Below are 17,158 nucleotides of genomic sequence, written 5' to 3'. Positions count from 1 at the left end.
GATGTGGAATTATTGGATCTTTGAACAGTTTAATTCAGTTTTATGCTGAATTATATTATTATAGTCATGTGTATCTTTAATCTATATTTTATTCTACATAACTGCAGCAAGGAAGTGGAAACACATTGACTGCAAATAAATCAAAATCAAATACACAAATCATGTAAATTGTTTTCTGGGATAGTTGCTAGTTATGCTGTTTGATTTTGGAGAAAATTAGTTAAGAATAAAAAATCTGAAAGGCTCTTAGCTAACACACTTCAACGAATTAAAGTACATTTTTCGGTTTTAGCTTGTAAATTGTGACAGATTCCAATATCTTGATCCCTGTAATATATGCATTTTAAATTGGTGGTTAAAGTATTCAAATCATTAAAATATTAATATCATAAGTTATTATCATGAACATGTTTAAGGAGTTTTCCCAAATTGATTATGGTCAAGTTGCTATTCTGTGCTTAAAAAATAAGGAACAATCAGTCAGTATAATCACATTTAATTTATTTGAACATAGTAACATGTTGGAATAAGCACAGCAGGCATTCACTGTCTGAACACAGATATTAATTATTCATCTGTACAACCAGAGGGTTTATTAGGTGACACAAAAATCAGTGGCTCGTTATTCCTCAGCCTCTCTCCATTCTTTGGGCATGACCTTTCCGACTGGTGACAGATTCCAGGTGATGCCAGTCTGAGTCAGCACCTGCACAAAAACAAGAAACACAGAAATGAATCAAAAACATAGCTTTTTTTTTTTTACTTTGATCAGTTTGCTGATAGATAACAGTATTGCTCACAAACTTAAAACTCTTGTTAATATAAAATTTAAGCCAAATATTTAAGAATCAGTATTTTTAAATGCTTACAAACTGAAACAATACACAGACAGACACATAAATATTTTCTCCAACATGCATCTTTGTTATATTAGGTCAAATGGGCTATGTAACATGACAATAAACAAGCTCAGATCGCCCTCCAGTGGTTATGACAGTTGGGTTTTTAATCAATTTATCAAAAACTACCAAAATAAGAACTCTATAAAACAACAGGGTAAAACAGATAAATGCACGGTCCACAGTTATTCAATTTAAATGCGACCTTCTGGTTAAACTTAACTTCACTAAGTATGACTCGAGCATTTATTTATCCTTTGTAAATGCAACCCCCATTTTACCTTCACTCAGGTTGCTCCATAAACCACTATGTGAGCAAGCTGTCAGTTAAGGTCATGCTTATATATATAAACCTGATGTGGACCTACACGACAGAACTACTTACATATGACCACACAGTCGTGCAGAAGACAGCTCCACCGAGCATCAGGCCATTGCCGTACTTGGAGTGGAAGTCCTGGCGGACGGTGGATCCATGTCTCACCTGTCGCACCGCCTGACCTGGATGACAACAAAACACAGCCTTCATGGTGATGACAAGCATATATACACTGCACTAGTACTAACTTAATATTATGAATTCAAACTTTCAAGTATATAAACACTTCCTTTATGAAGACTCTATACAACTATGGATTATATGAAGCTCAAAGGTGGAAAATAAAAGGAGCTGAAATAAATGATGCTGGATATTCTAATGAGGATGTCTGAACAGCTGAACTGATCAGTCAATAAATCAATTAGATGATTAACAGAAAAACAATCAGCCACGATAATCTAATTATTACTCAAATCTTTATTTGAACAAAAACTCCAACATGATCTCGTTCCAGTTTCTCGGAGAAAAGAATTTGCTGCCTTTCACAATATTGAAAATGGTATGTTTGGATTTAAGCCATTGGTTAGAACAGGATATCTGATGTCACGTTTGACCTTAAAAAGCTCGGATGGCCATTTTCTCAGTCATTTTCTTTCATTTCCAAAATTTTACAATTTCTAATCCATAGATTAATTTATTGTGAAACTCATCAGTTGCAGACATGTGTATCATCTTCTATTAACCAAATGTCAGATGAATTCAGGATGTATTATGATGACACAGCATGACCTTGCATTACCTTTTTTTTTACACTTAACCACTTGCATATCAACAGCAAATACATTTGTGGATGAATCAACAAAACAAATCTGGGTTGAGGAGTATGTCTTTAAAAGTCATACTTCCAATATCTTTGTGGACAATTTCAATAGAACATTAATCTAAACTGCAACTATAATGATAGCAGTTTTCAAAATAGTTTACTAAACTTTAGCACATTGCCTCTGTTTTAAATCGCTGTGAAGTGAAACCTGTGCACTGTCAGTCAATAAAACACATCTGAGGACGTCAAATTGGGTTTTGGAAATTTGTAAAAAATGTTTACAACTATCTGATATTTTATTAGATTGAAAGACAAACTGACACAATAATCAGGAAGTTAACAGGTAATGAAAATAATCCTCACATTGCTTTTCCATAAAATGTAAAGTCGACTCAGGGCAATAAACAACTGTATCATTTAAATTAACATATTAGATCTTTGTTTTTAATTACGATTATACTGCAGGATAAGAGTCATCGTGAGACCAAATCCCTTCAAAATAGCTTCTGGATTATTTACCAAACTGGGAATATTGTCCTTCCTTTATCTGACCCTCCTATTTCCCAGGCCTCACCTGAACTTCAGTAACAGTTAAAGCAGAGTCTACTACTCGAGAAGGAAAATATGAGCAACAACTTAGCTCATCATTAATATAAGTTGTACAGGTCAATGTCTCGGACAATGACATCTCGAAGATGAACATCAAAACAGAAAGACTAATTGAACATTAACACGTATCTTAAATGTGGGAGATAATTTACGTGATTTCATAACACAAATCTCTTTACTGGGACGTATAACGACTTCTAAAGGGGAGATGCTAACGTTAGCTGGCTAAGTTAGCAGTAGGTAGCACGCCGGCCGCGGTCACGGATCGAACAGAGATCGTTTAACCTTGCAGCAGAACAACAGTAATCTACCGCCTGACCTCCACACGTACACTCGGAATATATTTCTACAAAGCACCGCTTCACTCACCGGTAACGTTGACCGCAGCTTTAGTGAACCGGTACATGTTTGTCTCGCCTGGTGTCTTCAGATACCCTTGAAGAGCGGAAGTCCAATATGGCCGCCGCACGTACACACACACACAGCGGATGTGACGATTGCATTTACGCGTAAAAATGCGAGCGTGTGGGCGAGCTACACCGAAACGCAGGGCAGTAAAATACACACGCAGAAGAAGCAGTAATTATTTATATGTTGCGAATTATAATTAGTGTGTGTCATGGGATGTAGAGAGTGAAGCATAAGGAGCACTGACGCTCCCGAATTGAACGCCGTGTCAGGATGGCCGAGTGGTCTAAGGCGCCAGACTCAAGGATCATCTCCTTCCGCATAGACGGGACTTCTGGTCTCCGAATGGAGGCGTGGGTTCGAATCCCACTTCTGACACATCTTTTTTATTTTAGATTCCTCATGTTAAAGTAAAGATAAAACTCATCAATCAGTGCTTATCCAATTAATAATATATTATACTATTATATATATATATATATGGTACAGAGGTTATCAGTCTGTAACGATTCAAATAATATGTGTGAATTATTTCCACTGATTTACTTTACTTCATCTCTCTTCTTTTCGAATATGTAGATTAAATCATTTAGCGTCTCATATCTTTTTCCTCAACACTGTTTATAAATAATACTTAATACAAATAATATATTATTAGTAGTAATTTTTAGTAATAATACTATTATAATTATATATTTTTTATGTTTTTCCCCACTTGTTTGTATTATTTATTTTTATATTTACATGTTCAAAATCAATACAAATGAATAAATGCTTTGACAAACAGGTTACTTTTTTAAATCAAATATGTGTGTGACCACACACTTAAATTTTCAGTGATTCCAATCTGTTCATTGGATTTACAGAGGCACTGCTTAAATGTCATATTGACAAACATGTCATTTACATTTGCAATTTGCGATCTTTAACTAATACCACCAAACAAGTATTTCTGCTTGTTTTGTTACATTTCAGTTACTGTTTATTGTATTTTTTTTGACTACTTTCCAACAACTGTTGGGTCCAAGTGTAATGTGTCATTTGTCTGCAGTTGTTCAAGTTTTATATTATGGAAACACAAGCGTACTGCTACTTATTTTTCAAACTGTGCCTGAAAGAGTATTTCTACCGTGTAGTGTAATATTTGAATACATTATCTCAACATTTAAAATCTCTTTTTAAGGAAAGTCAAGATGCAACTTCAGATATAGTTTGTAATCCTTTGTCTGCTTTTAAACCAACTGTAATATCTTAACTCTTTCTGTTTGGACAGATTATTATGTGTGGATTCAGGAAGTCATTTGCATCAGAATCATTTTCAGTTGTAACAAAGTCAATAAAACTTTTGTAAAGCGCTTAAATAAACAGACAGGCTCGCCCTCCTTTTGTACTTTTCTTTATTAAACCAAAAACATCAGTCAGGATTATAACAGTCTGACAGTATAGTACTTTATGTATGTACATACATAGTGTAGATGTTCCCTCATTGAATTTGTTTGAATGGAAAGTGGCAACAGGCTGTTCTATTTTTTGCAGCCTTGAACTCCAGCTAGCACTTTAACATATTGCTGAAAAAAGATGTGATTATCGATAACAGTTTTATCTGTTATCTAATTATCTTCAGAAACTATCTTGTCACCTTACTGAAGCCAATTCTGTGGATGATTTTTATTTTGACAAAATCATTGCACGTTACTTTCATTGCCCAATGGGGAGTTCAAAATCCAAGACTAACAACCTGGGTTGTCACTGTGAGAAACACTAAACTCACAGAATGAAATGTCAGGTTTAGTTTAGAAATGTTCTCAACAGAAATCAGCGTTTGAAATTAATTCTGTGAAACAAAAGTTTATTCGGTAAGTTTTAAGGAGCTTGTGCTGCTTGATCTGATAAACTTTGTTTTCTGTATTTTTGTTTCAAATTTGTAATTCCCTATATCTCTACAGAAGTGGCAATGGCAAAGTTAGCATGACTATACTCAGATTAGACACAAATAGAGAATAAACCATAATATCTGCATTCATATTTGCCCTAATGTTGAATCAAAATACCTCCTGAGATCATTAATTTCCAAGCAAACTGAGCCAGATGAATGACAGGATGTAAGGAATGTGTACAAATTGCAACAAAACCGCAGCCATATTAAAGTGTACGCCAAAGCTGTGGATGTGGGATGATGAAACTGATGTGAAGGGCTGATATTGATGCGAGCCGAACAAAGCAGATCTCTTACTTGAGACTAACTAACTTCAACCTGCCAAACATTTAACCATCAGCAGCTTCATATTTACATTACCTAATCTGAGCTCTGACAGCGTGCTCATATCTTCATCAGAAAGCCGTATACTTAACCACTTATGCCATCAAACCTTCACATAACTTTACATGGAGATGAATGGAGCCGGCATATCAAATCCAGGATTGTCATGATCCATAAACACTAGAATGCATATCAAAGAAGATGGAGTTCTCTCTGAATGGCCCCAACAGGAAGCAACCAGCATTGAATTCAAACATTAAGGCATCTATCATCTTTCCCACTTGGTCACATTTTTTTGTTCTAGTCCGACTTCTTGTCTTTTCCTTCCTCGTCGTCTGTGTACTCTGAGGGGTCCTCTCCCGGTTTCAGAAGCTTGCCGATGTAGTCATACTTAACTGGAATGGTGAAGAATAAAGAAAATAAGCAAATATTAATCATAATAATCATTTATTCGATTGCACTATGAAGCGCTTCATAAGGCAGTTATATAAATTATATATCATATATATACACCATGATTTTTTTCGCTGGATTCACAGTGAGCGAGTTGGGGGGTTCATGACGCTTCTAACAAGCAACAGACGCAAAAGTGAAAAAAAAAACAAAAACGAAAAAAATATCTCCTGAACAAGCAGTGTCACACACATCTTACGTATGTGTGAAAAGCAAACTGCTGGTTAAGTCTTCCCCAAATTCTCAGAAGTCATCTGCATGTCGCTTCTGAAACTTGCTTATTTCTAATATGAAAATGTGAAGATCTCTACTCACATGTGAACTGAGCCTCCCACTCAGAGAGGCTCTCCTGCTGCATGGCGTTCAGATCAGATAGGTCGTCATGTTCATCCTTCAGGGCGTCCTTCTCCAGGCAGAATGTAGCCAGACCTCTGGAAGCATCTCTGCCAGCAAACACACCATACGGTCCCTCTGCAAGACACACAAGACAGTCAACGCCTGTTTGAACAACATATGCTTAGAACTACAGTGCCTCCCCCCAGCAAGCAGATGCAGCATTTCAGTGGGTGTGCAGTACACTGACAAATTTACAGGATTGTGAGCTATCATGTTGGTCAGAGGTCACGCATAACAGAGGTTACAAGCTGAGATAAGGTAGTAACAGAGAGGTCTAACTCTGTGTCTCTTTCCAGTGAACAGAAATGAAGCACGACAGAAAGGTTTGTTATTTCAGAGAACTTCTGACAGTGGAAAAATGGCAAAACCCCCCTGATTGATTAACTACTGGATGCAACACTGGCTTATTTTAAAAATGAAGAAAACTTAAAACCAGAGCATTCTGAGGCAAGCTCTAATATGTCTTTTCTTTTGTTTTCTAAGGAGGGAAACGCAGTTTTTTTAAATTGACACCAGAAACAATTCTATCTCAGTGGAATGTTAACATATGTTTCATGCCTGTGTCTTCAGATTTGCTGAGTCACGACTTTGAGAAGTATTACTATTTTTTGACCGCAGTACCTCTGCCTCATCCTCAACCTTCTGGACACCAAACTATTCATATCAAATAGGGTAGAACGGTAAGAAATACGGTTGATACCCAACATTGATCGTTTTTTCGAGAACACAGAAAACCTAGTCTACCACGTATAGAACATAACATAATGTTCTACATAAAGATGGATGATGCATCTGTACTTCCTCCCACTGCGTTGCCATCTCGGTGATGTCATGTGGAGCCAGAATCTGTAAAAGCGAAATAAAGGTCTCTCCCATTCACCCAAGTCAGTCTCTGATGATCAAGTTATCCGAGAAAAAATAGACTTCAAGACTTAAAAATACTGGATGTGTATGTAACTTTCTTAGTTTGGTCTGTGTCCCATCTGCTAACATTGAGGCTGTGTTTATGATCTACACTGCAGTCAGCCACCAGGGGGCAATCGAGATTTTGTGGCTTCACTTTTGGAAGCTGTCGTGTCACCTTTCTATACAGTTTCTGGTTCAGAGCGAATCACATCGCGATATTTCATGCACTTAAAAAATAGGCCACGACCATAGCTCACTTTCTGACTGCACCTTTGAAAACATGGCGACGGCTAAATTGTTATAATTTTCCCTTTCCTCCGGAGTGACCCATCCTCTCGCATAGACGATCTGCGGCTTCAAGGCTCCAGCGGTGCATGTGTTGTGAAACGCGATCTGCTGGAGGGGGGTGTGGCGTCAGCGTCCAGTCACAAAAGTCAACTAAAACACGTCTGATCGTATTCTCAATTAAGTCTCACGCAAAATGTCACGCAACAACCCCGCCTCCCGCGAGCTTGCCGTTGCGTAGGTCACCCCGGAAGAGCTGCTAACCTCTCACCTGGCCCGTAAAACTTCTTCCCCCGCGTCACGTCGAACACTTTTCCGTTGACGGCCATGAGGATCCTCGGGTCCTGCAGCCCATCGTAGGGCTTCAGCTCCGCCAGGGTGAAGTCCCTCTTCTTCAGCTTCGGCAGCGGCTGCTCCACCTCCCCGACATCCGGCGCTTTGTCCCCGCGGAAGATCTTGTAGAGCAGGAACAAGCAGAGGCTGAGCAGGGTCAGGTTCAGCGGGGAGGTGAAGATCTCCTGGAAAATGCCAGCTGAAGTTAGCTCGCTTCCCTCTGGTTCAGCCATTTTAGTTCCTCTGTGCAGCGGCGCCTCTGTGTGCACCGTGTGAGTGTCGGGGTGGATCTCACGGATCCTGCACCAATCCCCGCTGCAGCCTCAGGGCCAACGGTGAACTCTTTAGACCAATCAGGCTCTTCTCACTGCGAGCTAGTTACTGAAGTATTTATTAGAAAGTCTGTGATACTTATATATTCATATATTCACAACACTACATCTGTATTATGTCTATACTTCAGTGCTGCTCTTTTACAAGTGTCATTATTGTTTAATATGTCCATTATTATTATGGTTCACTGATTATGTGATTAGTCCAAGAATACAAATAACTGAAACAACTTAGACAATCATTTATTAAAATGTTTTCTTTTCTTTTTTTTGTTGATCGACTATTTCTTTTAGTGTGACTTTTAAATCACTTCTTAAAACCCATTTTTATCGACTTGCTTTCATGTGATGTTGTTCATTTATTTTCATTGTCATATTAATGCTTTTATGTGTTCAAGTTTTCATGTGACACAGCTCTACATTTATCCATGTAACTCTACCTTGTGGATGTGTGTGGAACTGTGGATTACTGTTCCCTTGTCACATTGCATCCTGTTCATTATTTCTCTTATATGTACTTTTCTTGCTTTAATATCAAAGCACTTTCTAAATTCTATATTTAAAAAGCGCTATATAAATAAAGTTAATTATTATTTGTTGTCAGTCGATTTGGAGCACCTAGATTAAACTAGTCTAACACAGCTTTCTTCTCTTTTTCATTTACATTTCTTTCTCCTTACTCATTTTCTAAATTCCTTCTCCCTTCTCATTCCTTTGCCTCTTACGCTTCATTTTTGTCTCCATCATTTCCTCCTTTTTATATGGTCGCTTGATCTTTGTTAGTTTACCAACAGGCAAGCCCCTTTAAAGACAGAGACCGCACATAGCCCAGTGTATACCTTTATATAGTCAATGGCATTTAGTCTTCTAAACAAACAATCCATTTGGCTGATCAACCACTTCTCCATCTTTTTGCTCTGAGTTTACAGCTTGTATCTTTTGCTGGCAACTCCAATCTGATATGATTCTCTAGAGAAGCATTCATCAAATACTTTGTGTAAGGGCCAAATAAGGTCAAGCATGTCAAGACAAGGGCTAAAACATCTTTCTTTCTTCCATTTTTGAAAGCAGACTTTTGCTTCCTCTACAATTGTAAGTTCTCTCTCACAACCTGGTGGTCTATCCATCTATCTATCTATCTATCTATCTATCTAGATAATACTGGATCTTTTCCTGGATTAAGTATTGAAACTATAACTGACTGCTTCCAACTGGTTGGGATTATGCCTGTATCACATGTTTTACTAAATATTCGTAACACTACATTAAGTGTGCTATCACTCTTCTGATCTAACATCCTGTAGCACACTTCATCTTTACCTCGAAAAGTCTGTCGAGCGTTAGAACTGTTTCTCTTCAATTGAAAAATATCCTGAATGATAAATCCAAGTCATCCCCTGTTGCAGCCCTCTCATGTGTACATCCTGGGGTTTGTGCTGTGAGTACTTTCTCTGCATCATTTCGATTTTTCTGAGCTGTGAACAAATGTTCTGTTCTCTCCCAGTCTTATTACAGTACTGCCTCCTGCATGTTTAACATAGTGATTAACTGTGTAAAGTAAACTCCAGTTATTCGAAGCCCCCTGTCCTGGTTATCTCATTCTGGTCTATGATCCTAACCTCTCTGATACCGACCAACGCGGCTATGTAACATCCGGTAATTGTGTCATTCAACTGGGACACTTCCTGTTCCTGGAAACCGCATCTCTCGCCTCTGTGGTTCCCACCCAAACAAACAAACAAAGCTCAGCTGGACATTGTGTCTCCTCAGAAACACTTAGCAGCTCTGTCTGCTGTCAGCCGGACACAGTTCCAGAAGATGGAGCCCCTGTAAACCACAGACGGTGTTTGGCGTCTCTGTCTGTCACCGTATCTAACTTGCTCTTGATTTCAACCATTGCTCAACTGTGTCGGTTGGGTTGAGCTCGCTGCCTCTGTACAGCCTGAGCCCGGACACACACACACACACACACACACACACACACACACACACACACACACACAGCAGCCCGGCTTTTATTTACTGTTTTAGCTGAGCTGGGCAGAGATGACGAGCGGGTCGGTGACAGTCTTCTCTTTAAAACAAGAGTGATAGTCACGGATGACTGATCCATTTTGTTCGGCTCCCGGTGCTGAGGATCCGTTGAGTCAAGCTAGCTACAAGGTGAGTTCCCAGTATTTGTGTACGCAGCTGAAGTTAGCTAGGCTAGCTCCCAGATCTCCTGCAGTGCTGCTGCTTGTGGCCGTGTCACGTTGAGCTAACTGAACGACTCGCGTTTTCATGTAATTTAATGAAACTTCACTTTTTGTTTCCATGGAGCTGATTCAGATTAAGGAGTTGAATAATCTGCAGAGAGCATAGAAACTTAAAAGCTTGTTTCTCGTGATATTATGAGTAGAAAATACAAAGGTACGAGGTGTACCATTGTGTGATAGATAGAACAAAACAGTGTTGTTAATTAAAGTCAAACAAAACTGATGAAAGACATTTTATTTGTCATCCTCCGTATAATTTACTTATTTATCAGCTGTAAACTCTGCTTATATAACTTTTACTACTCTTCTTATATTCATTTAAACGTCAGACATATCAATTCTAATTTATAAAGTGAATACTTCAGGAGTTTGAATCGTTACACAAATCCAGTGATGTAAACATGCTTTTGTTAACTTTAAGTAGGTATATGCAGTGGCAGCAATACGTTAAAGAATGGGACACTTGATCAGTTGTTTGTCATAGTTTGTAGGTTATGGACATTTCAAGGAAAAAAAAGATTTCCCTAGATTTCCTCTTTTTCTCTATAGCATTGCGAATTGAATATCATTAGGTTTTGGATTTTTGTTCAGACACAAGAAAATACCGTCATGGCCACTTTGCCACTATATAACATTTTGTAGACTTAATAAGTAATCACTTAATTATGAAGTGATTCTTGTGTAAAGTATGAAAATAGATTAGATATCTGCAGACAACAAATTGTCAGATTGACAAAGTTAGAGGAAGTCAAATATTTGTAAATAATACCAGAGAGGTTATTTCAAGCAGTTTTGCATTATGGAGTACACATCTGTCAAAATGTTTGGTTTTCAAATTATCATATGTTTCTAACTAAATGCAAATTATGTTAATGACTTTAATATTATTGTGATGTTGTGTATCCTGTCTTTTCATCACTCAGCACACTGACCAGCCCACCTAGACTCATAGGTTGACCGCCACTGGCTGTGGCCTCGTCTCACCTTTTCCAGACTCTGTTAATATGACTGCAATGCGCGTGGATGCCAAAGTAGTGATGCTAGGAAAGGAGAGCGTGGGGAAGACCAGCTTGGTGGAGAGATATGTTCATCATCGCTTCTTGGTCGGCCCCTATCAGAACGTGAGTGTCAGCTGCTCCGCTTCCATATCCATGTCTGCGCGTTGCTGATTCCCTCGCTAAATGACAAGCATTATTTTTATATTCCCCGTTCTCTCCTTTTCCTGACAGACTATTGGTGCAGCTTTTGTTGCCAAACCGATCCAGGTGGGAGAGAAAGTGGTTACCCTGGGAATATGGGTGAGTTAGAGGCTACGTTTTAAACGTGCCTATGATCTATATATATATATATACATATATATATATCATAAGACCTTGAGTCTTTGTACTGACGTCAGTGCCAGAATGTAGCCAAGTGAGATCTAAAAAAGTGACCCCGTAACACCCTTATAGCCAATAATATGTCAATGTAAAACCTAAATTTTATGCCTTTTATGCTGATATTATGCTCTTTGTTTGAAAAACACATTCACAAATAAATTCTGTTTTTGTCTTCTCTTGCACATTTGACTTCATCAGCTTGTTCTGTAAAACAATCTTTGATAAATATATTTTGAATCTATGATTCGCGGATGTTATTAAATCACGTCAATACTCTTTTAGCTATCTTAGTTAACGTTTAGTAGGAAAAGTTTAGCTGGTGTTTTTTCGTCAGTTTGATTTGAGATTATGTTATTGTATTCTTTATGTGTTATAAAAATCTCCAATACTAATATCTTAAATGCCTGACAAATATTTGTCAATGCCAAAACACAGCTTGTCTTAACTACTCAGGGTTCAGTCTTCTGCATTTTCAAAAATATCTCATTTGATGATGATGTTTAATAGTGTCTATCTAAACAAATGTGCAGTCACTCCAGTTTGTTTGGCAATATAATAATCTTCTGAACTTCCAATATTAATATACAGCATTACACATATTTTTAAGTAGTAGTTACACATAAACCTTATTGAAGATAACATTTATGACATTTTTCTATACTATATTGATTAAAAGATTGCATTCACATGCATTAGTCATATCAGTGTAAATGTGCACAACAACGCCCATCTCACTGTATTCATGTGAAATTTGTGAAGGAAATAAAAAAAGGCCAATTTTACTGTTGCATAACAGTCTCAGACGATTTAAATAATTAATGATGATTATGTTTTCCTCTTTTCTTTACCATGACTTGATAAAATCGAACATTTCTGAATCACAGTTTTGGGTCATTGCTCGACTTTGTAGTTGTGAGGGGAGATTTGCCCAGAAACACACATGACTACATTTAAGCTGTTAACATAGTTTAAAAGGAAGCAGGGGTTTCTCTCCTGGATCACATTACTTTTCCATTCAGATGAATGTCAGCTTCTTACATCCGTCCCTGTCCTCTTTATTTCTCTTCAGGACACAGCTGGATCAGAACGCTACGAAGCTATGAGCAGAATCTACTACAGAGGAGCCCGAGCGGCCCTAGTCTGCTATGGTAAATCTACTCTTCTGTTCAAAGGTCTTTCAAACTGGAAATCTTATCAGTAAATATGTAATAATACTGTAAATCTTGTTTTTTAAGACTGACTGGTAGACTCACTTGTCAATGGTTTTAAAGTCTGTGTTTTTTTCCATGTTGGGGAACTTTGCCTGTTAGAAAATAGCTGACGTCCATTACTCACACTGTTGTCATACATATAAATGCCCACTTCTTTACCTTCCGTCTTTTGTAAGTTTTATTTCACCAGTATTTGATTTCATCTGGGTTTTTTTTAACCACAACTGCACAAACTGATGATTGTGCCTGCTACTCAAGTTATTTAATGTTTGACTAGTCAATTATTAGACAGGTTGTGGATTCCAGTTAACTGATGCTGCACTCATTCTTTGCTGTTAGCAGGGTTTTGTTTATAGGCTGTACGTATCTTCTGGGCAATATAAAATACTTTATAGAACAATAAAAGTCTGCTGTTGGTGACTTATAGTTTAGTCATTTTTGATTTTTAGATTTGACTGACAGCAGCAGCTTCCAGCGAGTTCGGTTCTGGGTGAAAGAGCTGCAAAACTGTGAGGAGGTAAGATAGTTTTTCAGTCTAACTTCAGATTCTTCACATTGAAATGTAAAGGTCCAAGTCTCTTAAGAACATTGTTTTTGTTTTGTGTATTTTATCTCTGTGTGTACCTCAGCACTGTAAAATCTACTTGTGTGGCACTAAGAGTGATCTGATTGAAGGAGACCGGAGCTTGCGCCAAATAGACTACCACGATGCTCAGGACTTTGCTGAAGGTAACCAAGTCTCGACTAAGTTAGCCGCACTGTTAAAAACCTGCTGTCTTTGTTGCCTATTTTTCTTATATAAGGAACAGTGGACAGTGAGAAGTTTACTTGTTAATATAATCTATGGTTGATATGGTGGCCGGTCACTTCTATTCTTTTTCCAACCCAGTTTAGATGAAATCACTCCCATGTCCTTATGTTGAAAACATTGACAGGCCAGCTGAAGCCATTTTAATGACCAATAAGGAAATAAATGACTTACATTTAGTTTTAATAAATACAATTGTGATAAAAGACTAGGAAAATTAGCAGAAAAATGACATATTTGAAAACTGGAAAGAATTAATTTTTAGTATTGTTGTGTCAAAATGTATGTGAGTGAATAATTGACGAACTAACCTTAATGATTTTGTTGCTTACCCAGAGATCGGTGCACAACACTTTGAGACCTCCAGTAAAACAGGAAATAATGTGGGTGAGTCACAACTTCTGTCATCTGCAGACCACATTTAACACGGATGGTTAGATGCGTCATCAAGCTGTATTTATTCTTTTGTCTGTCTATTGAGGAAGTGGGTTTCCCTCACAATTGTAATATTGAAAACGAACAGTGTTAGCTCTTTATTCACAAGAACAATCCGTAATTAGAATATCTTTTTGAGGATGCATATTTTGGAGACTCTTTCACAATGTCAGCTAAAAATAGTGTAGTTGTTGTGTGCAGCACAGATTTACTGCCAACCAGATCTTTGGAATCTGAGTGGATCAGGTCATAATATGTAAATGAACTGATGGAAACTGAAAGGCCTTATTCTCCCTCTGCTTGTCAGATGAGTTATTCCAGAGGGTTGCTGAGGATTACAACAGTTCGGCCTTCCAGTACATGACAGGTGAGTAATTTATCTAGCTACACCTTTTTTGGGGGGATAAAATACTTAAAAAGTAATTTACAGTGGTTGGTCAAGCGGGTGTGGTGTCGATTTAGAGGCAGCAGAGAGGCCATGCAAAGATTGCAATTTAAATCGGCTATTTTTCCACTGAAGGCCAACATATGCTTGAAACAAGCACAATCACACAAGTGTTTATGGTCATCTCTCTAAAAATTGGTGTAACAGCTCATTGTCAGACAGCAGATTTGGAAAATTACTCTGGTAAACATTTCTGGCTACGCGATAGGAGCAAATCTAGGTCAGATCCAGGACCTCAGTGTATTATTTTACCTTTTTTGGAAATATAAAATGTTTTGAGATTGAGATGTTTAGAGAAATACACACTCACATCTCTAGATATGAAGCTACAGCCAGCATTCAGTTAGCTTAGCTTTGTGCAGAGACAGGAAATGGGGAAACAGCAAGCCTTACTCTTTCCAAATCCAAATCTGCACCTCTGAAGTTAACAGGTTAACATGCTGTGATCCAGTTGTTTAGGGTTTTAAACAATGAGTAATGTGTTCATAAAATGTGACTGTGTGATTGTCTGAGTGGGTTTTCTTCTACCTACCTGCTGAAAACAAAATGTCAACCGTGCTCTTTCTCTTCCTAAGCAGAAGAAACTGGCGTGGACTTGGGCCAAAAGAAAGACTCATATTTCTACACCTGTTGTCACAACAACTGATGTGGAGCAACATGAAGGAAACAGAAGTGGCCACCGTCTCTCAGCTGGAGTCAAACCTGGCTGGGTGTCGGATATCTCCGCTTTGGATCTGGAATCCAAATCACAGAAGAAAAAGAGGTCAAACAGTGCTGTTCTTTGTTAGATATGTTTATTTCTTTTGTGCCATAAGGACAAAAGGCTGCAAGACTATGGAGCAGGATTTGCTACAGCTGCGACTGTTTCTGGGTGGGGAGGGATTTTAAAAACCAACACTTCCACGTTTCACTCAGTTATGTCCTGTGTTATATCCCCACATCAGCTGGTCACTGTAGCTCTGAGCTGGACCGCACCATAGAAGTGAACATGAAGTTTTAGTGACCTGCAGTGGCGAGGAAGTTAAAACAGTGCTACAGGGTGGTGAATGGTTTGTTTACAGCAGTTCATTTTTGTTTACATCAAACTGTTATTAAGCTTGTAGTGGAAACCAATCTGTCAGGCCTGCACATCTTTAACAATGCCTACATGAATGGAGTGAAGATGAGGATAAATGACTCGAGTCCTACTTCACTGAAATGAACCTTTACGAAACATTTGCAAATCTGGTATAACTTATGAATGAAAGGATACCAGTGATCTTTATAAAGGCCTTTATATGCGTAGCAGAAATGACAGGACGATGCATGTGTCCAAAATGAGCTTTCTAGAGCTTTGGCTCGTTACTGTTTACCACAGCTTTTACCACGTGACAGTCATGGATGTAATAAGAGAGCTGACGCTGATCAGTCATGGAGCCTTCCTGTTAATTTCCCCCCTTTGGCTGCTTGTGACACTGGAATGAAAAAAAACCAGAGGGTTATTAAAGAGATGTCTGTCAAACTGTGGACAGGGCACCCACATCTGCAAACAAGTTCAGTTCAATCAAAGTCAAACGCTTCGTATTAAGACTTTTTAAACCACAAACCTTAGAAATATTTAAAAATCTTTAAAGCTGTTTGTGTGATGCCCTCACAATGTTACGTCTATGGGGTCAGGGAGACACACACTGATACTTGAGCACAGGGCCCAACAACACAGACACAAACCAGGAAGTTAAATTTTTCTCTAACAGAGTCCGGCTCTTATAATACATCCATGCTGACTGTATGTACGACACACACCTAAGTTATCTTTGGCAGCATAAGCTAAGCTGACCGGGACAGTTTTCTACATTCAAACGCTACATTTTCTATTTTGTACTTCTGAATTGATGGTACACATTTAGAAATATGACGATTAAATTCATTTCTGGTAGTGAAACGTTGCTTCAAAACTCCACCTCTACAGAAATGAAGATTATCAAAGCTCCCTCTGCTGTGATGAGAAACCACAGATTTAACCAACACAGGAAGAAGCCTTGTGGCTGAATGTTGTGATATTGTACAAACGGTCGTCTCTCAATGTTCTCAGAACAGCATCTACAGCTCTATTTAAGACTCAAGCTACTAATTTATTGCCTTTTTAAATTTGTGCTGCCAGATGTTGGAAAATAAACAGACATCATCTCAGTTTCCTCCATGTTGCTGCTTTGATGTGTTCATGTTCTGTGTGTTGATTTTTTTTTTTAATGCACAATATTTTTTATCAAAGGTTGTTAAAGAGACTGGTGTAAAATACAAATGTTCTGTAAAATTAAAAGGTTATTGAAAGAAAGTTGCTCTGATTGAATCTAAAGTTTTACAGTAATTGATCCCCAATTTATTTTATGCTAGTTTATCTGTTAATCAGCAGTTTCATGCATTTTTGTGATTAAAAAGGAAATATGTTTATTTATTAAAGGTAATAAAAAAATATTAGAGGTAATTTAAATAGGTCACAAAAAACAACTCTCAAACCAGCTCAACTGTCACTGGAACAAAACTAAATAAATAAGAATAACTTAGTCATCTTCCCCTCTAATTCAAAGTGATACAATATTACTCTATATAAGTAAGCTGAAGT

The 17,158-nt window shown here is 37.9% G+C and overlaps 3 protein-coding genes and 1 non-coding gene across 6 annotated transcripts; 2 read left to right on the top strand and 2 right to left on the bottom strand.

The window, feature by feature from the left end:
- Positions 1 to 480: 480 nt before the first annotated feature.
- cox7b (cytochrome c oxidase subunit 7B) lies at positions 481 to 3,377 on the bottom strand. Its single transcript, XM_020085566.2, has 3 exons — positions 3,020 to 3,377; positions 1,285 to 1,400; positions 481 to 706 (listed from the first exon to the last, which is right to left on the bottom strand). Exons 1-3 carry the CDS (start codon positions 3,054 to 3,056, stop codon positions 623 to 625), a joined length of 237 nt encoding a protein of 78 aa, XP_019941125.2. The 5' UTR covers positions 3,057 to 3,377; the 3' UTR covers positions 481 to 622.
- trnal-caa (transfer RNA leucine (anticodon CAA)) lies at positions 3,326 to 3,436 on the top strand. Its single transcript has 2 exons — positions 3,326 to 3,363; positions 3,391 to 3,436. It is a non-coding gene; the product is annotated as a tRNA-Leu (tRNA).
- A 1,002-nt stretch (positions 3,437 to 4,438) lies between these two features.
- On the bottom strand, positions 4,439 to 9,669 carry pgrmc1 (progesterone receptor membrane component 1). 2 transcript variants are annotated; one of them, XM_069539549.1, is made up of 4 exons: positions 9,344 to 9,669; positions 7,630 to 8,065; positions 6,087 to 6,242; positions 4,439 to 5,713 (listed from the first exon to the last, which is right to left on the bottom strand). In XM_069539549.1, exons 2-4 carry the CDS (start codon positions 7,922 to 7,924, stop codon positions 5,619 to 5,621), a joined length of 546 nt encoding a protein of 181 aa, XP_069395650.1. In that variant the 5' UTR covers positions 7,925 to 8,065; positions 9,344 to 9,669; the 3' UTR covers positions 4,439 to 5,618. The 2 variants fall into 2 exon arrangements, with proteins under 2 accessions (XP_069395650.1, XP_019941369.1); XM_020085810.2 differs by lacking the exon at positions 9,344 to 9,669 and having other exon boundaries at positions 7,630 to 8,613.
- Positions 9,670 to 9,725: 56 nt separating this feature from the next.
- Positions 9,726 to 16,762, top strand: rab24 (RAB24, member RAS oncogene family). 2 transcript variants are annotated; one of them, XM_020085809.2, is made up of 9 exons: positions 9,726 to 10,186; positions 11,202 to 11,399; positions 11,508 to 11,576; positions 12,727 to 12,805; positions 13,318 to 13,385; positions 13,498 to 13,597; positions 14,013 to 14,063; positions 14,419 to 14,478; positions 15,135 to 16,762. In XM_020085809.2, exons 2-9 carry the CDS (start codon positions 11,283 to 11,285, stop codon positions 15,200 to 15,202), a joined length of 612 nt encoding a protein of 203 aa, XP_019941368.1. In that variant the 5' UTR covers positions 9,726 to 10,186; positions 11,202 to 11,282; the 3' UTR covers positions 15,203 to 16,762. The 2 variants fall into 2 exon arrangements, with proteins under 2 accessions (XP_019941368.1, XP_019941367.1); XM_020085808.2 differs by having other exon boundaries at positions 9,752 to 10,186; positions 15,132 to 16,762.
- The last annotated feature ends 396 nt before the right edge of the window (positions 16,763 to 17,158 follow it).

This window comes from Paralichthys olivaceus, chromosome 15 (assembly GCF_024713975.1).
Source record: "Paralichthys olivaceus isolate ysfri-2021 chromosome 15, ASM2471397v2, whole genome shotgun sequence".
In the NCBI taxonomy this organism is placed as follows: domain Eukaryota; kingdom Metazoa; phylum Chordata; class Actinopteri; order Pleuronectiformes; family Paralichthyidae; genus Paralichthys; species Paralichthys olivaceus.
Note: the sequence above shows the minus strand (reverse complement) of the source record. Positions and strands in the feature narration are given on the sequence as shown.

What these genes read in the sequence shown, in the direction of transcription:
- cox7b (XM_020085566.2), bottom strand. Translation starts at nt 3,056, where the DNA reads ATGTACCGGTTCACTAAAGCTGCGGTCAACGTTACCG. An exon ending in AGCTGCGGTCAACGTTACCG is followed by an intron (nt 1,401 to 3,019) that starts GTGAGTGAAGCG and finishes GTTGTCATCCAG; the next exon opens with GTCAGGCGGTGCGACAGGTG. An exon ending in GCACGACTGTGTGGTCATAT is followed by an intron (nt 707 to 1,284) that starts GTAAGTAGTTCT and finishes GTTTTTGTGCAG; the next exon opens with GTGCTGACTCAGACTGGCAT.
- rab24 (XM_020085808.2), top strand. Translation starts at nt 11,283, where the DNA reads ATGACTGCAATGCGCGTGGATGCCAAAGTAGTGATGCTAGGAAAGGAG. An exon ending in TGGTCGGCCCCTATCAGAAC is followed by an intron (nt 11,400 to 11,507) that starts GTGAGTGTCAGC and finishes TTTTCCTGACAG; the next exon opens with ACTATTGGTGCAGCTTTTGT. An exon ending in TAAAACAGGAAATAATGTGG is followed by an intron (nt 14,064 to 14,418) that starts GTGAGTCACAAC and finishes TCTGCTTGTCAG; the next exon opens with ATGAGTTATTCCAGAGGGTT.
- pgrmc1 (XM_069539549.1), bottom strand. Translation starts at nt 7,924, where the DNA reads ATGGCTGAACCAGAGGGAAGCGAGCTAACTTCAGCTGGCATTTTCCAG. An exon ending in GAAGAAGTTTTACGGGCCAG is followed by an intron (nt 6,243 to 7,629) that starts GTGAGAGGTTAG and finishes TGTGTCTTGCAG; the next exon opens with AGGGACCGTATGGTGTGTTT. An exon ending in GTGGGAGGCTCAGTTCACAT is followed by an intron (nt 5,714 to 6,086) that starts GTGAGTAGAGAT and finishes TCACCATTCCAG; the next exon opens with TTAAGTATGACTACATCGGC.